The sequence below is a fragment of the Cavia porcellus genome, unplaced genomic scaffold (genome assembly GCF_034190915.1).
Source record: "Cavia porcellus strain 051 isolate PalLab524CR breed Dunkin Hartley unplaced genomic scaffold, mCavPor4.1 scaffold_10, whole genome shotgun sequence".
Classification (NCBI taxonomy): domain Eukaryota; kingdom Metazoa; phylum Chordata; class Mammalia; order Rodentia; family Caviidae; genus Cavia; species Cavia porcellus.
The window spans coordinates 8,316,488-8,333,030 of record NW_026947493.1 but is presented as its reverse complement, the minus strand read 5'-3'; the positions used below and the strand labels follow the sequence as shown (position 1 = coordinate 8,333,030).

At 42.0% G+C, this 16,543-nt stretch overlaps 1 protein-coding gene across 2 annotated transcripts in view; it reads left to right on the top strand.

Moving 5' to 3' along the window:
• Rftn1 (raftlin, lipid raft linker 1) overlaps nucleotides 1-16,543 on the top strand; it is a 227,090-nt gene that overhangs the window by 135,513 nt on the left and 75,034 nt on the right. For both annotated transcript variants that reach the window (XM_003480013.5, XM_023561651.2), the window contains exon 4: nucleotides 3,088-3,196. In XM_003480013.5, coding sequence (XP_003480061.1) covers nucleotides 3,088-3,196 — 109 coding nt within the window. The remainder of the gene's footprint in view (nucleotides 1-3,087; nucleotides 3,197-16,543) is intronic.

The window sequence follows — 16,543 nt, the reverse complement described above, 5'->3', positions numbered from 1 at the left end:
TTAGTGGGTCAAAACAACATCTCATTATCTCTTAACTTTCTGTAGCTTCTGTGGCTTCTCTCTTTAAGATCGCATCAGGCTGCAGTGTTGGTATCAGCTGGGGTTGTGGTTTCATCAGAGGCTCAACTGAGGAAAACCCTTCTTCCAGGCTCCCTTGGGTTGCTGGCAGAATTTATTTCCTTGCAAGGATCAAGATCCTTGTTTTCAGGCCCGGAATTTAGCTCTGTGGCTCAAGTGCTTGCCTGGTAAGCACAAGGTTTCGAGTTCAATCTCTGATTTAAAAAAAAAAAAAATCTGTGTTTTCTTGTAGCCCTTGGTCAGGGTTACCTAACAGTTGCTTGTCATATAGCCCTGTCATAACATGACAACTTCCTTCTTCAAGCCTGCAAGGTGGAGTCTTAGGACATAATGCAACCATGGGAGTGACATCCCACCACCTTTGCCACAGGACCTGCCCTCACTCAAGAAGAGGGAATGCACAGTGTGTAACCATCAGGAACTGATAGTCACCACAGCAACCTTGCAGTACCCCATCCCATATGCTAATAACTTTTGGTAATGACTCTTTGCATAGGGCTAATGGCACGGGGGAGGGTTTTTATATATGGTGGTTCTCTGCCCAGCTCTTGGCCTCAGCTGCATGCTCTGCCCAGCTCCTGGCCACCGCTGCATGCTCACAAGAGTACTGACTTAAAACCTGGGCAGCCCACATCCAGCCTTGGAAGGCTCAGTGATCCTCACCATCCTGCGCCTTCAACTCTTCTCAGTGTCACACTCTTTTCATGTCAAATCGTGGGGCTGATTCCTAAATAAGGGAAAGACTTGTTAGTTGCTTATGTAGTCCTTCAATGTGCATTGCATTTGCTTTTTCAACAAACTGTAGGCTGAGCTATAATTCCTTCATGGTTCATCTAGAAAATTTATAATGCCTATTCTTGTTAATCCTTTGTCCTTCATTCAATTCAGATGTAACTGAGTTAATTACTTGGTGAAGTGAACCAGAGCTGCCTTTCTTGTTGTAGAACTTGTTGCAGAACCAAAGACAATGCTATTAGCTTCTGAGTTAAAGATTATTTTTATGGATCTAGTCTCTGGTTGCTTATAAATTCATCTCCTTTCCATTCATGTTGTGGGTGTAGTATTGACCTATTTTAAATGATCATAATTTTTCAACCTAATCACTTAAAATCTCAGTGGGTATTTATAAATGGCCTTATACAGCCTGATATTGTTCTCCATGTGACAAAGCAGTTGGGATTTTACATTTTAGAGTCCCCTCCCCTGCTCCGTTCTTTGTTATCTGCTACCTCATAAAACACTCAAGAGCGTGTCCTGATCTTCATTTTCAGAAGTCCAGAACTTCCTAGGGAGAGAAATGAGAACCTAAGCCTCGTCTCTGACCACACATTAAGGCAAGAAAACTAGGGTTCAGAATTGGTTTATTCTGCTAGAATTATTCCAGACTGATCCATGTAGTGGTTTAGATCTAGCATGTCTCCCCTCAGCTCCATTTTGAGAGGTAGGGCTTTTAGGAGATGACTGGGTCGTGGGGGCACTGGACTCCATAGTGGGTTAATTCATTGATGAGTTCAAAGCCAGCTGAATGTGCAGTTAGGTGGTGGGGTCTAGACAGAAGAGGGAGTCACGAGGGTGTGGCCCTGGACGATGTAGTCTTGTCCCAGCTTCTCCCTTCTTCTCTGCTTTCTGACTGCCATGGGTTGAGCAACATTCCTCTGCTGTGTCCTTTACCATGCTGTTTTGGCTTTGGAATAACCCTCCCAAAACTGTAAACCAGATAAGACACCTTCAAGTTTCAGGTGTTCAGTATTTTTTTCCCAATGAAAAGCAAGTGACTAATACAACTCATTAGAAATAAGCATCTTCTTTTACATTTGAAATGTATGCACACCTCATTACCCTACCGTGGAATGGATAGGGTAGAAGCAAAAATAAAAATAAGCTATTGAAGTTTTCTTACTGAATCATAGTTGTACACCTGGAGAAAACCAAAGGCTCTCATTTTTTTCACTTTTAATTTTCATGTAAATTTTCCCCAAATGGTTAATGGTAGGATAAATTGCTTTTAAACCTACATAAGAATTTTGGAAATTCATTTTTAAAATAGTATATCAAGTACACAGGCAGAAACTGGTGAAATGTGTGGAAGTGACCACTTTAAGAGTTTTATGGCCTGCTTGCACTTAAAAGGGCAAGCAGGGCTCTTGGTGGTAGTGGCGTCATAAGTGGGCCATGAAGGCCCTGCTCACTCTTCAGCCAGTGCAGAGTAGCTGGTATGTGATCTGAGATCTGAGCAGTACACAATAGTCCTGATCATGCTTTTCCAATCCTTGCTATCTGAGGAGAGAGCACATTCTGTTGACCCACACCTGCATTTCTTGTTGCTACAGGCCTGGCTGGGCCCCTCCTCATCAACTTCCAACAACTATATGGCTTCCAAGAGTTCCCCGACCCATGTGAGCACCATGCAGAAGGCTACAAAGGGGTGACAGAAAAGGGTGGGGTTTCTGCTCCTGACCATGTGGCTCCTGGCCCTCCGGATAGCAGTTTGTCCTGTGTGCTGTATCACCAGCAGGTCTGGACTGTGGGAATATGAGGACCAGGATAAAGGGGTAGAACCCTTTTTAATATCTCTTAAAGATTGATTTTTAATTTTGTAAGTGATATATGAATATGGAAGGTTAAGACTATGGCTAATGTCACTGTTGTTGCTTTCTGTGTGTCTTACTAGGTTTTTTCTATGCCCTGCATCTACAGCCAATGCTGCATATGTTCCTGATGTGTCTATGTGTGCCTAATGTATGTAAAGATATACATAGTCTACTGTGTAAGCTATAATGTATTGAACCTGTGTCCTGCAATGATATGCTGTGCTTAGTCTTTGAGATCCTTCCATGGCATGTAACTATGGATATTCTTTGAGTTGTTTACCATAAGTTACTTTTCAGTAGTGCTACTTTTGATAGCTACTTGAGGAAACAATTTGGGGTCTCACTGGTACTCAATAAAAATAATATTTTTGAAAATACTATCCACAATATCAATCTTTGTGTCTTTCTGTGTCTTCAGATCTCAGAAAACTGATTCTTACAATGAAGGCTATGTCTTGGAATTAGATTGCTCCTCTTCCTTAGAACAACTGACAGACCAAAAAACCATCCCAGAGTTCATTAAGAAGGTGAGTGCTGAGGTTGGGATCTCATTGGACAGGTTCACAGGCTGCGAGGGCATACAAATTAAGACAGGTCAGATGCACTCCAGAGGCCTTGGGGGCAGTTGTGACCTAGACCTTTGGGAAACTCCTTCCATATATCACACATCACTCTGGCTACAACTGACTATGGAATGAGATGGCTCCTCCTCCCTTCCTGGTTGGTGGGACCAGGCCTTTTACCTTTTAGAATTGGAGTGGTGTTAATAGACATTGAGCAGGCACACCTGCTGCTGGAACTGCTCTTAAACCCTCAAGGGCGTGTGAGCTCCCACACATCTTATCCCTCCCCAGTCCTGTGGGTCTTTGTTGCTGTAAGCTGCTTTCCTTTTAACAGTGCAAGAGCATGCCAGAGTCCTGTGGTTCCTGGTGTGTGATATACCAGGGAAAATTGCCCCATTGCAGGGAATTTGGATCTGCTCAAAAACTGTCTGGTTTTGAATGTTTCTTCATGCACACAAGGTTCCATGCCTAATTGCTGAGTCCACTTGAGTTTCATTATGACATTTACTGCAGTGGGAATGACCTTGCCCAAAACTGGGGCTAAGTTACTTCTTGGTATTATCTTGTCCCCTTACCCAGCCTCCCAAAATACAGCCATGTGTCACACAGTAAGGGAGATATATTCTGGGAACTGTGCCACTAGGCGATTTCTTCCTTGTGCAAACATCACAGTGTACTTTCAGTGACCTTCATGGTCTAAGTCAGTCACAACATGGACTTTTTATGCAACACCAGATGTATGAGGCTGCTACACACATAATGTGACACTGCATATGTTTTACAGTAAACATTTTATATAAAAATAGATGAAGTATACTCCAAAAGATATAAAAAGAATAGTATGGTAAATACATAAATCAGTAACATAGTGGTTTGTTACCAAGTATCGTATAGTGTACCTAATTATGGGACTGGCAGCACAATAGGTTTACAATGGCATCATCCCAGACACGTGAGTAACATACTGTGCTGTGATGTTAGGGTGGCCATGACATCACTAAGTGATAGCTCCATTACAATCTTCTGATGTCACAGTAGTATATGCTGTCTATCATTGGCTGAAATGTCATTATGTGGAGCTGGAACATGACTATAATCAACAGTTCCCACCCTGTATAGGTTGCTGTGGTTTGTTCGAGGCTTGGCTAAGCAGTTTGTGAATTAATAAATATCGCTGGGCATTACCTTTAGATCAGGGTTAATATTAGGTGTTGGAAAGCAGAGAACAGACTAGCCATAGTCCCTCCCTCTTACTGTTGTGATGGGCGGGCAGATGGACCCTGCCAAGGAGCCTTGCTGGGAGGGAGGATGCTGCTGCCTTGTGTGGTCTGGTTAGAAAAGAGTGTTGAGATTGGAAGGTGAAGAGAAGGCCACGCAGATGTGGCCACACGAGACAAGGTGGGAGTCTCAGAAGCATAGGGAACAGCACGAGGGAGGGCCTGAGGCAGAAGAGAGCTATCAGAAGAGATCAGAGAGGTTGCTATGAAGAGGGGGAATGCTGGGTAGAAGACGGGTGTAGATTTCCAGAGCGCCACGACTCAGCTGTAAAGAGCAATGGGAAGCTGTTGTGAGGAATTTTTGCAGAAAAGTAAAGTATCCCTTTAGATTATCCCTTTAAAGGTTATTAATTTCCTTCCTTCCCTCTACCTTCAACATAATCGATCAGTCAGGCTCTGGAGGCCCTGCACCTACCTATCTATAGAAAGAGCTAGAACATATAGACCAGGAATCAGAGGATCTCTCAGGTCAGAATTTCTGATAATTCTACAAGGATGGTGGAGGCTCACTGTACCCTGGTAGAATTCAGATGATTATTGAAGAAATGGGAAAAGTAGTTTTTGTTACACACACGCAAGTCTGTGAACATGTGTGTTTTCTAACTTATGTAGGTCTCTGCATAAGTAAGGTCACCTTTGTTGGGTTGCTGCGAATGTAAAACTCTATAATCAGGCTGGGTAGAGATGTCCTAGAGGTAGAATTCACCTGAAGAACTGAATGTGAGGGAAAAGTAATTTTTAAAATTGTTTTATGATTAAGATTCAGATGCTTGGGATATCTGAGTGGTATATAAGTTATATGAGTGTGCAAGGCTCTGCCCACTCTTTCAAATATGCTCTTTAAAAAAATGTGATGCGGTACCTTGGTTTTAACCAAAGTAGGTCATTGCATGACTGCTGCTGAAAGCACCTGATTCATGGGCTGTGCTGCTGCTGTATTTCTGAAGTACTTACTGTAGTGGAGATACAGGCATCTATCCAACAGAAGATAAACTCAAAATTACGGGTTTTACATACCACAGGACATTAGGTAGTTCTTTAATTTTTATTCCAGCTTTCTGTCCTTCTGCTCATCATGTGAGTGCATGTTTGTGTGTGTATACCAATATCTGGGGAATCATTCAGTGATTTGTTAAACAAATGACTGAAACTTATTCATTCTATATTTGCATAAGAATTTTGTCTTTAATATTGGGAAAGATACCCTTTATTATATCTCTTCGGCCATACCTTTGGATTTTTGATTGCTACATCCAAGCAGACTAGACAAGTTGCACAGAGGCCAACCCTGATACTTTTGCCCTGGAGTGATTTCCAAATGTGTATCTCAGATATTCTCTATCCTGTGAACAAGAAAGGTGCTAGGATTCTTGCTGCCTGACAGGAATCAAGCTCATTTCAGTTGTCCCTCTGCTGCCCCCACCTGCGCAACCACTGCCCATCAGTATGTGAGGACTGAAGTTTGAAGGCGTTGGGATCCTAGCTGTTGGTACTGGCTCTGATTTTACCAGACCAGTGGCCATGACAAGCCTGAAAATAGACATGAAAGAGTGCACCTGAGCTTCCTTCCTTCTACTCGTCTTTTCTGTTGTTGGACACAATTTCTAGAGAAAACACCCCGTGTGTGTGAAGAGCAGAGGGTTCTGAATGCCCCCGCCAGGGCCCAAAGCTGTTCCCACAATGGCAGAATTTTACACATATAAGAATTTTTTGTCATGACACAGGTAGAAGACCACAGGTGTCTCCCAGAAAGAAGTAGACTGAAAACCATTTGTGTTTCCCATTATAAATATTTAATGAACATCTCAGTCCCTGTTTATATATCTGTAGTGGTGACACTTGTTAATTGCTATTCAGTTAGGCCAAAATGAAGTTGTAACACTGGCTGCTGCAGCTTACAGTCATGCTTTTTATCTGGGTCATTATTGTGTGTGAAATGATGGCTCCTGTTTCTATGACAAGTAGATTCATCCTAGGATGAGATGGTAATTAACCCATTTTGTCATTGTACCACCATGCAGGATAAGCTCATGCTCTTCTCTGCATATTAAAATTAAACCAAAACTGATCAGATATTTTTCAACAGTTTCTCAACATTATTTTTCTACCAAATGTTTTAAATTAGCAGAACCTTTTGCTAGAGAATGTGAACAGAAAGGAGAAGAGAGCTCATTATTTCCAACAATTAGGAAAAATAAAGCCATTTGTATCTGTGTCATGTAAAATTAGCCAAAGATGCTTTTATGATTTGTGTCTAGATGTCCCCACAAAGCCTCATGCAGTCATAGGTTTTTTTCAGAGGTGACTGAATCTAGAGTGTGTGATTGATTCCTAGTGCAGTGCTGGGATTAAAAGTACTGGGATTAAAGGTGGGTGATTGCTAGATCAGTCCACTGATTGGATTGGCACTGTCCTAATCCTGATAGGATGCAATACAAGGGACAAAAAGAGACTTGTCTTGGTCCTAAGTTGCTTTTGCAATCTCCTGCCGCCATGAACTGTTGCCCCTCTGCCATGTGCCACCCTGCCTTGGAGCCAGCCAGTTATGGACTGAAACCTCCACAAACTGTGACCTAAATAAACCTTTCCCCCTTTAACTTTAAGTGTTGGGTATTTTGTCTCAGCAATGAGAGAAGAGTAACTGAGACAGAATTGCTCATGGAGGGTGAGGGGAGTTGTGTAAAGATGACTTTATTCCCTGTAATGTAGTCTTATGAGTGCTTTGGATGGCCCAATTAAATCCAGACTATTGTGTTGTGTTTTCCTGCCTTACATCCTGCTGTGCTTCAACCAACTGGCCTGTACCATTGAACATTTAAAAAGCAGAGTTGTGGGTAGACTTGGAGAGAATTATGTTTTCCAAGTTTTAGAACCGAGTACTTAAGGGACAAAGAGTTGAGAGACTAAATGAGAGGCTAATGGCAGAATGACAGTGTCCCCCAAATTCTTTTGGGACAAGGACCAGCTGTTGTCTCAAAAGTACAATGGGAGCCTGCTTGTATGGCTGGTGAGTCTTTGGGGCCCCTAAAATTTCCTCTTCTTCAGAGTTCCCACAGGGTTTACAGAAGAACCGACTGGGACAGAGTGACAGGCCTGTTTATTCATTCATCAGAGTTTGTTCTTTAGGGCTTCTTGGATAAGTGCTTATGTGTTTGGAAAGTACTTTAAAGTCTTCAGAGTCATTGCACACATTTTCTGGTTTATGCTAAATGGTAATTCCACTCAAAAGGCTAAGGATGCCTCCTTTCTAGACCTGAGGACACTGAGTTTAAGGGATGAGTGCATTAACCAGTGGGATCTCTGAGCTATCAATAGGACTTGGATCAGTCCCTCTTAGGGGAGGGACTGCCTCAGTAAAAGGAGTAGGAAGGAGCAAGGAGATTTCTGACCGTGGACTGGTGAAGGTTTGGAGGTGTGTGTGTATGTGTGTGTGTATGTGATGGGTGTGATGCAGGCTCTGCAGAGTTGAGTTGATGTTCAAAGAGGCTGAGCAGCAAAGTGACAGTGTCTTTCCTGATGTGGACAGAGCAGGAATGAAGGACTAAGACCAAGAAACAACCAAGATTTATTTGGATGAAGGGAAAGCTAGACAAAGGGAAAAGCAGGTGTTTTTTCTGTAGGATTTTGATCATGTGACACAAAGCTCTACTTAAGCAGGTTTATGATGAAAATGCAGGGAATTACCTGGAGCCCCAGGGCAAAATTACAGGCAAGGGAGGAAAAATAGATTTGTGCCTCCTCCATCCCTGGCTGTAGGATATGCTGATGGTCCACATTTATGTATTCATAGATTTATTTAAATTTAAAATGGATTCTCCACAAAGCGAATCTCCCTTATGTGCCAGGCAGAACTCATACTAAAGGGCTTTGTATGTACTATATCCTTAACTCTTATCACACTCTGGGAAGTTTTGTCCCCATTTGACAGGTGGAGAAACTGAGACAGGGAAACTATGTGTTTTGGCCCAACTTAAAACCAAACAGCAAGCCTTGTATTTGACTCCACCTGTCAAACCCAAAGGGTGTCATTTGGCCACACCATTTTGCATGTGCTTCCAGGAGCAGTGTGAGGCTGACTGAGCCTGAATGTGAGGCCAGGCATGGAAGGCAAGATGGATGCAGCTGTGTCTGGGCACTGTGGGGACCTCAGTCCAGGTGCCCAAATGACCCTAATGCACATTGCTTTCTTCTACCTTCTTCTTCTAGGAGAGATCCACACTGCCAACTCTTGTCTAGCCAAGACTAGGGGCCTTTGTCTGTAGTGCTGGGCTGTGTTCCTGAAATTCTCTCCCTTTTATGATGGAGCCCATGACCTCTGTGGCCCACTTACAAACAAGGTGTCCCTTAAACTGCATCTTTTTGGGGCAACCATGGCAGACCCCTGCTTTGTCTAGTGTGTGTGTGGAATTACAACACCATTCAGCAGCTCTGTGGCTTGGATTCAGCAATATATAGTGACCTTCAGAAAACTCAGTGAGGCTACTGATGACTTAACCCAAGGAAAGAACCTGACAGTTTAAAAAAACCTCAGTGACTTCTTTTTATGAAACAGAATCCCCAGAATTATAAAACATTTCCTGTGGTATATAAATGACTCATCATTTACTTTCTGGTTGATTATTGAGTAGTCAGAGCCTCATTTCCTCTGTCATAGGGCTGATAGTACAGAGTCTAATTTTAATTAAAGACTGATTCCAAATGAAAAATGTAAAATTAATGTTAAAAATACCCCTTGACAATGCACAGGGTATGTACCATTGTTGCCCCTGATTGATTGTGTATGTCTTGATTGATGTGTCTTGAAATCTTGTTGTAGTTTTTTCTTCTTTTTCTTTTTCTTTTCATCCTTGAAATAAAATGGATTTGGAAAAAAATTTTTAAATGAAAAAAAAAGCCTTTCTGCACCCCAGTAGCCCCAAACCAAGATAATGGTGACATTTTAAAAAGGTAAATCTTGGAAGAGTTGGAAGAGACAAAAAAGGTGGGTGCCTCGTGGAAGAAGATAAATTAGAAGCTGGCAGAGACCTTGTGGGGAGTGGTGGGAGAGGTTCACAGCTGTGTCTGTGGAATTTAATAGATTTAATAAATGTGAATTTAATAAATGAAGGCAGTGGATAAATTAAAAGAGAAATTCAGAGAAAGAACCATGAAGATTTTGTGGAAGGGGCAAAGAGGAGTGTTAGATGACACTTGGGAGACTTAGGCATGAGATGAGGTCATCTCTGAGGATATGCAACCTGTAGCATGAGAAGTTTTTTGGCAACAGAAGGTAATAAAATTGATTTCGAAAATGTTGAGAGGCCGGAAGACACTAGAGAGAACATTCTAGAAGGCAGTTGTGGTTGTTGGACTGGAACTTAGGAAGAGGCTAGGAATGGAGAGACAGTTGCCTGAGGTAGATACTTAGAGGCCCACAGGGACCAGTCAGGTGATGACAGTGTCCCTGAGGTAGACACTTAGGGACCAGTCAGGTGATGACAGTGAGGACATATGAAGGGGTGTCATCCAGGTAGCACATGCCCATTTCAAAGAGTGTCACCACTGGGTTTCACTTCATTGTGACTGGTGGAAATGCCAACCCAGCATGGTAGATATCCTGTTGTTGATGGTCATTTGGTTTGCTTTGCTTTAGAGAAGTTGATGTTTGTGTCATCTTGCATTGAAGTCTCTTGGATTTTCAATGTGAGCATATACATCAATCAAAACAATTAGAAGATCTAGACCAGAATTTCTCAATCTGTCCATGGGAAAGGAATAATTTTTCCTTATGAAATGATACTTTTTTGAAACCCATAGAAAGAAGGAAAAAAAACTTTGACAATAGAGAGAGAAACTGAAAAGAGTGTGATGTTATAGAAGTTGGAAAGAGCACCCTTTAAGAACAGACCAGACAATGGCTTCAGAAATTGGAAAAGCAATCTAGTTGAAGAGCTTCTGACCTTGGCTACTCTGGATCACTATCAGTCCTGTGAGGACAGTTGTTATAGAGTAGATTGGGCTTGGGGCCTCCTTGCCATGGGTTTAACAATAGATACACTTAAAGTCAGGTATGGTGTAACACGCCTGTAATCCCAGCAGTCTAGGAGCCTGAAGCAGGAGGATCACAAGTTTGAGTCTAGCCTGGAAAACCTGGCAACATAACAAGACTCCGTCTCATTAAAAAATTAAAAAGGGCTGAGGACATAGCTCAGTATAAAGGTTCCTGAGTTCGATCTTCAGTACTGTAAAAATTTAAAAAAGATAGGTTTAGAAGGAGAGAAACAGTGGTGGCTATGACACATCTAGGGAGAATCTCAGTTCTTTTGAAATAGATTTGAGCATGTTTAAAAGCTTGGATGTTCCAGTAGAGAGAGAGTTAGAGGTGATTACAGAAATGCAGGTGGGAACCAAGAGGAATATGAGCTGCACAAGACCAGCTACTCCTTCGAGACCAGAGGGGAGAAGATTGAGAGGAAAATTACAGCCTTAATGGTAGAGCAGAAGAATGTGGAAACTGCTGCTCAAAACCTTTCCTTAGAAGGGTCCTCTCCCACCCCAGCCTCTTCTGACTGTCTGACCTCCTCTATTTTTATTGGCCTGTAATCTGCCTGTTCTGTCCACAGAGGTTATCAAACATGAGTTTGAGTCTACAGGGAGGAAGGAAGTCATTAGCTTGGCTTGATCACTCCTCAGAAAAGAGACACATTCTTGGGCTTCAGCTTCTCCCTTTGCATGAATCCATGACCTGGAACCAGTAGGTGAGGGCTTATTCATTTCTCCTAAAAGGATCTTGGGGGGGGGGTATTGTGTGGCAGCAGCAGGGAAAGCATTTGTGTGTAGTATAGGACCTACCCAGATACAAGCATGGAGCAGACCATTGGATAGTGAGTGTACAGTCACAGGTGGTGAGTGCCTTGCAGTAGAAGGTGCCGGGGCCCCACCTAGGCTGGAAGAGGACATGGGGGAGTCCCTTACCTGTCTGCACTAAGTTTAGAAGGTAGGCAGTGTGAGGGCCAGAGTAGCTTGAACAGAGACCCTGGGGTGGTAAAACGATAACATTTGGTTTGAGGATAGAAAGTAGGTTACTATGGCTTAGGTGACCTGGAATGAGGCTGGAGCGTTAATCAGGGGTCCCAAGTGCTGCAGCTCTCAGGCCAGGCTAAGGGTTTGGGTCTTTCTTTCATGTAGAGTGGAAAGAATCCATTGAGGGTTGCTAAGAAGGATTCAGGTTACATTTTGGGAGGATCAGAATGGTGATAGACAGTGACTAGATTGTAGACAGGAATGGGTGCTGTTAGCACCCTGTCAGAGCAGTGCTTCATGGACCATTAGAGATTGTAGCTTAGCCTAGGTGGTAGAAGTGTAGAGGGGAGCCTCGTTTTAAGACATTTTGAGGACTGAAGTATAGCTCAGTGGTAGAGCACTTGCCCAGTATGTGTGAGGCCCTAGATTTAATCCTTAGCATCCTTCACTGTTTCCTTCCCTCCCTCCTTTAAAAAAGAAACACAGAACCAGGAAGCCCCACAGATTGTTTGTGAATGGGTGAATTGGGGGCATATGGAGAGGGAGAAACCTGGGCGCTGGGGCCAGCATGCAAATCTGGGCCACAGACAACAGCTGAAAGATGGTAGCTAGGATGTTGGCCATGGAAGAAATCACCCCAGATGGATGAGAGGGTATAAAGGAAGAGAACCTGGAAGGGAACCTGTGGAATTCCAGTAGTTACTGGCTGGGCAGAGGAAGCAGCTGAAAAGTAAGTGGCTAGCGTGGTCAGAGGGAAACTAGGAGAGTGAGGAGTTGCTGATGCCCTTGGAAAATGCACTAAATCAGGAGTAGAGAAAATGGCGGCTTGCTAGGGGATTGGGCGGAGAGTCTCTGCAGAGAAATCATATTAGATGCTAGAATATGACAACATGGAGAGGGCCAGACGAGTGGATAATGATTCTTATTAACCAAGACAGCATGGCTAGAGAATTTAAAGTTGAGCTGAGACTACGGCTGCTGCTAACAGGAGTCTGCAAATCCCGCACCTTTAATGCGGCACACTGACCAGTGGATCCAAGAGGAAAAGCTGTATTGGTTTTTGGCGACTGCTGAAAATTGAGATCCAGGACCCCGAGAAGCAGCCAGGGTTGCCTGGCTGCGCCGGAGGAGATTGTGAGAAACTCTGGAGCTCAGAAGCCTGACACTGTGCAGTTTTCTGACCGTTCCGCACTGTGTTGGGAACACAGTGAAGACAAGCAGCACAGTGTGCAGTAGACCCAAGAGACCCAGTAGACCTGCATTGAGTCCTGGTGAGTACTAAGGACTGGGTCCTGCAGCTGCTGTCACTGGCTGGAGGACATGTTGGAATTGGGCAGAGCCTGGAATTGGGCAGCATCAGCAATACGGAGAGTCTGGTGGAGGACATCTTGGAGTTGGGCACAGCCTGCGGCTCAGTGACATCAGACAGTCTCCCCTGGTGTAGAGAGATCTGGTGGAGGACATCTTGAAATTGGGCAGAGCCCTGCACCATGACAGCGTCAGTGACACAAAGAGAACTAATGGAGGACATCTTGGAATTGGGCAGACCCAGTGCTGTGGTGACATTAGATAGTTGCTCCTGGCACGGAGAGGTCTGGTAGAGGACAGATGGGATTTGGGCAGAAATGTGCCATGGTAACATAAGTCAGCTGCTTCTAGCACAGAGAGAACTGGCAGAATCTGCTGGGGCTGAACCAAGCCACTGGTTGGGACCCAATAAGCAGAAATAGTCACTACTCTGTGGTATCCACAAAGTACAGCCTAACTTGCGGATTGACTGGCACAGAGGCTGGAGTCTAGCCTGCACTGTCCCTGCATCCTTGCATCCCTGCCTACCCCAGATAGCAGCAAATTGGGGAGGGCAGCAAAAACTCAAGTCAGCACGCTTCTGAAAGGCCCTCAGCAATTCAGAGAGGGCCAGAGACCCCCCAGGACACTCCAGTCTGACAGAAACCAGAAACATGACAAGAGATAGAAATTTAAAAAAAAATCTCCAGCTGCCCAACATGAGAAAATAAACCCAGGAGAAGTAAACACTGAAGAGAACAAGCACAGTAACCATCTAATACTGGACACAGCATCAGCCGAAATAAAAAATACCTCCATGACCTCATAGAGGAATTTAAAGCTGTACTCCTGATCCAAGTGAGGCAAGATATGAAGAGATTAATTAAAGAAATGGTAAGCCCCACCCAAGAGGACACAGATGGAAGAACTGAGGAAATCAGAAAAGAAAGAGGAACTTCTGAAGAAGTATTTAAACATAACCTAGAATACATGAAACAGATCCAAAGAGATTACCAGGAAACTAAAAACTCCATTGAACACTGGCAAAAATGCCTTGACAGAAACTAAAGTTAGTCTTTTGAAACTTGAAGCGAGATTTATGATATATGATTGTGAAAGAAAAAACCTCTTAAAAATAACGAGAAATTCATAAAAATAACGAGGGGTTCAAGGGGAGGGAAAGGAAAGGCAATACTTTGCAGGACTTGGCCCTATGCAGAGCTCAGAAAGAAACAATTCAAAGGCTAGAAGATGACAAAAGGATACATAACTTAAGAATAAAGCATGTGAGTGAGGAAGCAGGAGCAATCAAAAATGAAATACAAAGAATATTCACAGATTTATTAAAGGAAAATTTCCCATGTATAGCAAAAAGAAAGATATCCAGATAAAAGAGGCATACAGAACACCAGCTACCTACAACCAAAACAGATCTACACCCAGACATATAATAATCAAGATTCCAGAAATCCACCAAAAGAGCAGAATATTAAAAGCAGCCAGGGAAAAGAAGCAGATTACCTACAACAGGAAAATTATCAAAATAACAATAGACTTATCAACACACACACTCTTAAATCAAGAAGGGAATGGGCAGAAATATTCCAAGTCCTGAAAGAAAATAATTTGCAACCAAGACTCATATACCCATCAAAACTCTCTCTCAAAATTAATGGAGAAATAAGATGCTTCCAAGACAACGAAGAACTGTGGGAGTTTGTGGCTACCAACCCAACCCTACAGAGAGTGCTGAAGGACATTCCAGAGAAAGAGAGGAATGGATACCAGGATTCCAGCAACAGTGGCAGAGAGGCCTCAATGAACGGGGCAGACAGTGGAATGAGGGAGTAAGATGGACAAATTACAGCAGTAAAGTGGAGTAGCAGACATGAGGCAGAGAGGGTAAGCTATAAAATCTTTAGTATAGATAGTTTTGATACACTATAAAAAAAAGGCAGAGGTCATTGTTAATAGTGTATCAGGATTTAAAAAACATAGTAGTCTTATCGCCCTGTTTAGTTTGAATTTAATTTGTTCTGGTCTGTCCACTCATATCAGATTTGAGGGCACAGACATCTGACCCAAAAATAGCAGGTTATACCATGGTAACTATCCTTAATTTCCTATTAACTTAAACTGAAACCCTGTTCTACTTACATTGTCTTACTATGACTGATCTTATTTGAATCCAATTCAATAGACCGCAGTTTTGCCTTGGCTGATTTTATTTGAATTTGGTATGCTTGATAGTATCAACCCTAAAAGTAGAGGCAACTACTCTGTAGATGACAAGATGTAAAAGATATCCATACTGGTATTGATTATTAACAGCTCTCAAGTCCTACAATGTTTTCAAAGTTGTGTTTTTTAAAAATAGCTATATAATACTATGCTAACTATATTAAGCCCGATGATGTACACAAGTCTATTGAAAATAACAAGAGAAAGCATAGTAACTACGATAGATCACCTAATATTGTGGTCTTATGTGTCTTTTTCATTGCATGTTTTTCTAGGAATTTGTTTTGCTGTCTTGTTATGATTTGTTTCTCCCTATATTACAGAGAGAATAGATATACATGTAGTAATTCACACATGAGATTTTTTTAAAACTATTTACGAGAACAGATTATATAATGCAAGATGTAATGAACAGATACTCTGAAGAAGAAGAGACACTAAGAAACCCAATGCTAATTCTGTAGCATTATGATATTATTCACTGATCAGAGTGATATTAGTCTAGTCTCTTAAGTTCAATTTCAGCATATGTAAAGATAAGAACAGCTACTACAAAGAGAATGAGAGACACTATGGTGGTTATTATTGTCTTCCCCAATGTCACATCTTGAAGACCTAAAAAGCCTTCATCATCCTGTAATGATTTGATTAGTTCTATAACATGCAGGATGTATTTAATGTGCATGAAGATGGGGACAACTATTTGGAAGAAACTAGAGACAATTAGATAAACAGTGAAGATCTCCAGTGGACTTGCTTTGAAATCTGTATTTCTTTAAATTGTTTTTTTTAACTGTTTTGTTCTGTTTTGATATGTTTAATCTTACCCTCTTTTAAGATAAAAAACAAGTGTGTAGGACTGATAACCATATTACTAAGTTTTCGTTAGATCATTGAGCAGAACTGTTGGCAGTGTCACTATTTGAACGTCATTTTACATACTTTAATTTTGTAACCTGAACAGCTATTTCTAAGATGACAATGTGTAAGTTATTAACTGGTGATTTCTTACCGTTTATTTTTCTGTAATTCTGTATTATTTCTACCCTTTTTTATATCCATGTATTTTTTTGTTTCTTTCTCTTTAAATAAAAAAAGTAAAAAAAAAAAAAAAAAAAGAAAGAAAATGCACTAAATCAGGGAGGAATCCGTTGACTATTTTCCAATCATGAGTAATCCCTGATAGTCATCAGGGGATAAGGGTTAGTATCTTCCATTTTAATTAAAAACGATTTTACTGGGCCAGGGATATAGCTCAGTGATGCAGCATCTGCCTAGCAAGTGCAAGGTCCTGAATTTGATTCCCAGTACCCACAAAAAACAAAACAAAATATTTTTCTTATTTTTCTTGTACATGTTTAAGTAGATGGCATGTTGTTTTGATGTATATAGTGAAATGGTTATTCTAGTTATTCTAGAAAATTAACAAATCTATCACCTGTTATACTTGTGGCAAGAGTGCATAAAATCTGCTTTATTGGTACATAACAATATTGTCACTGTG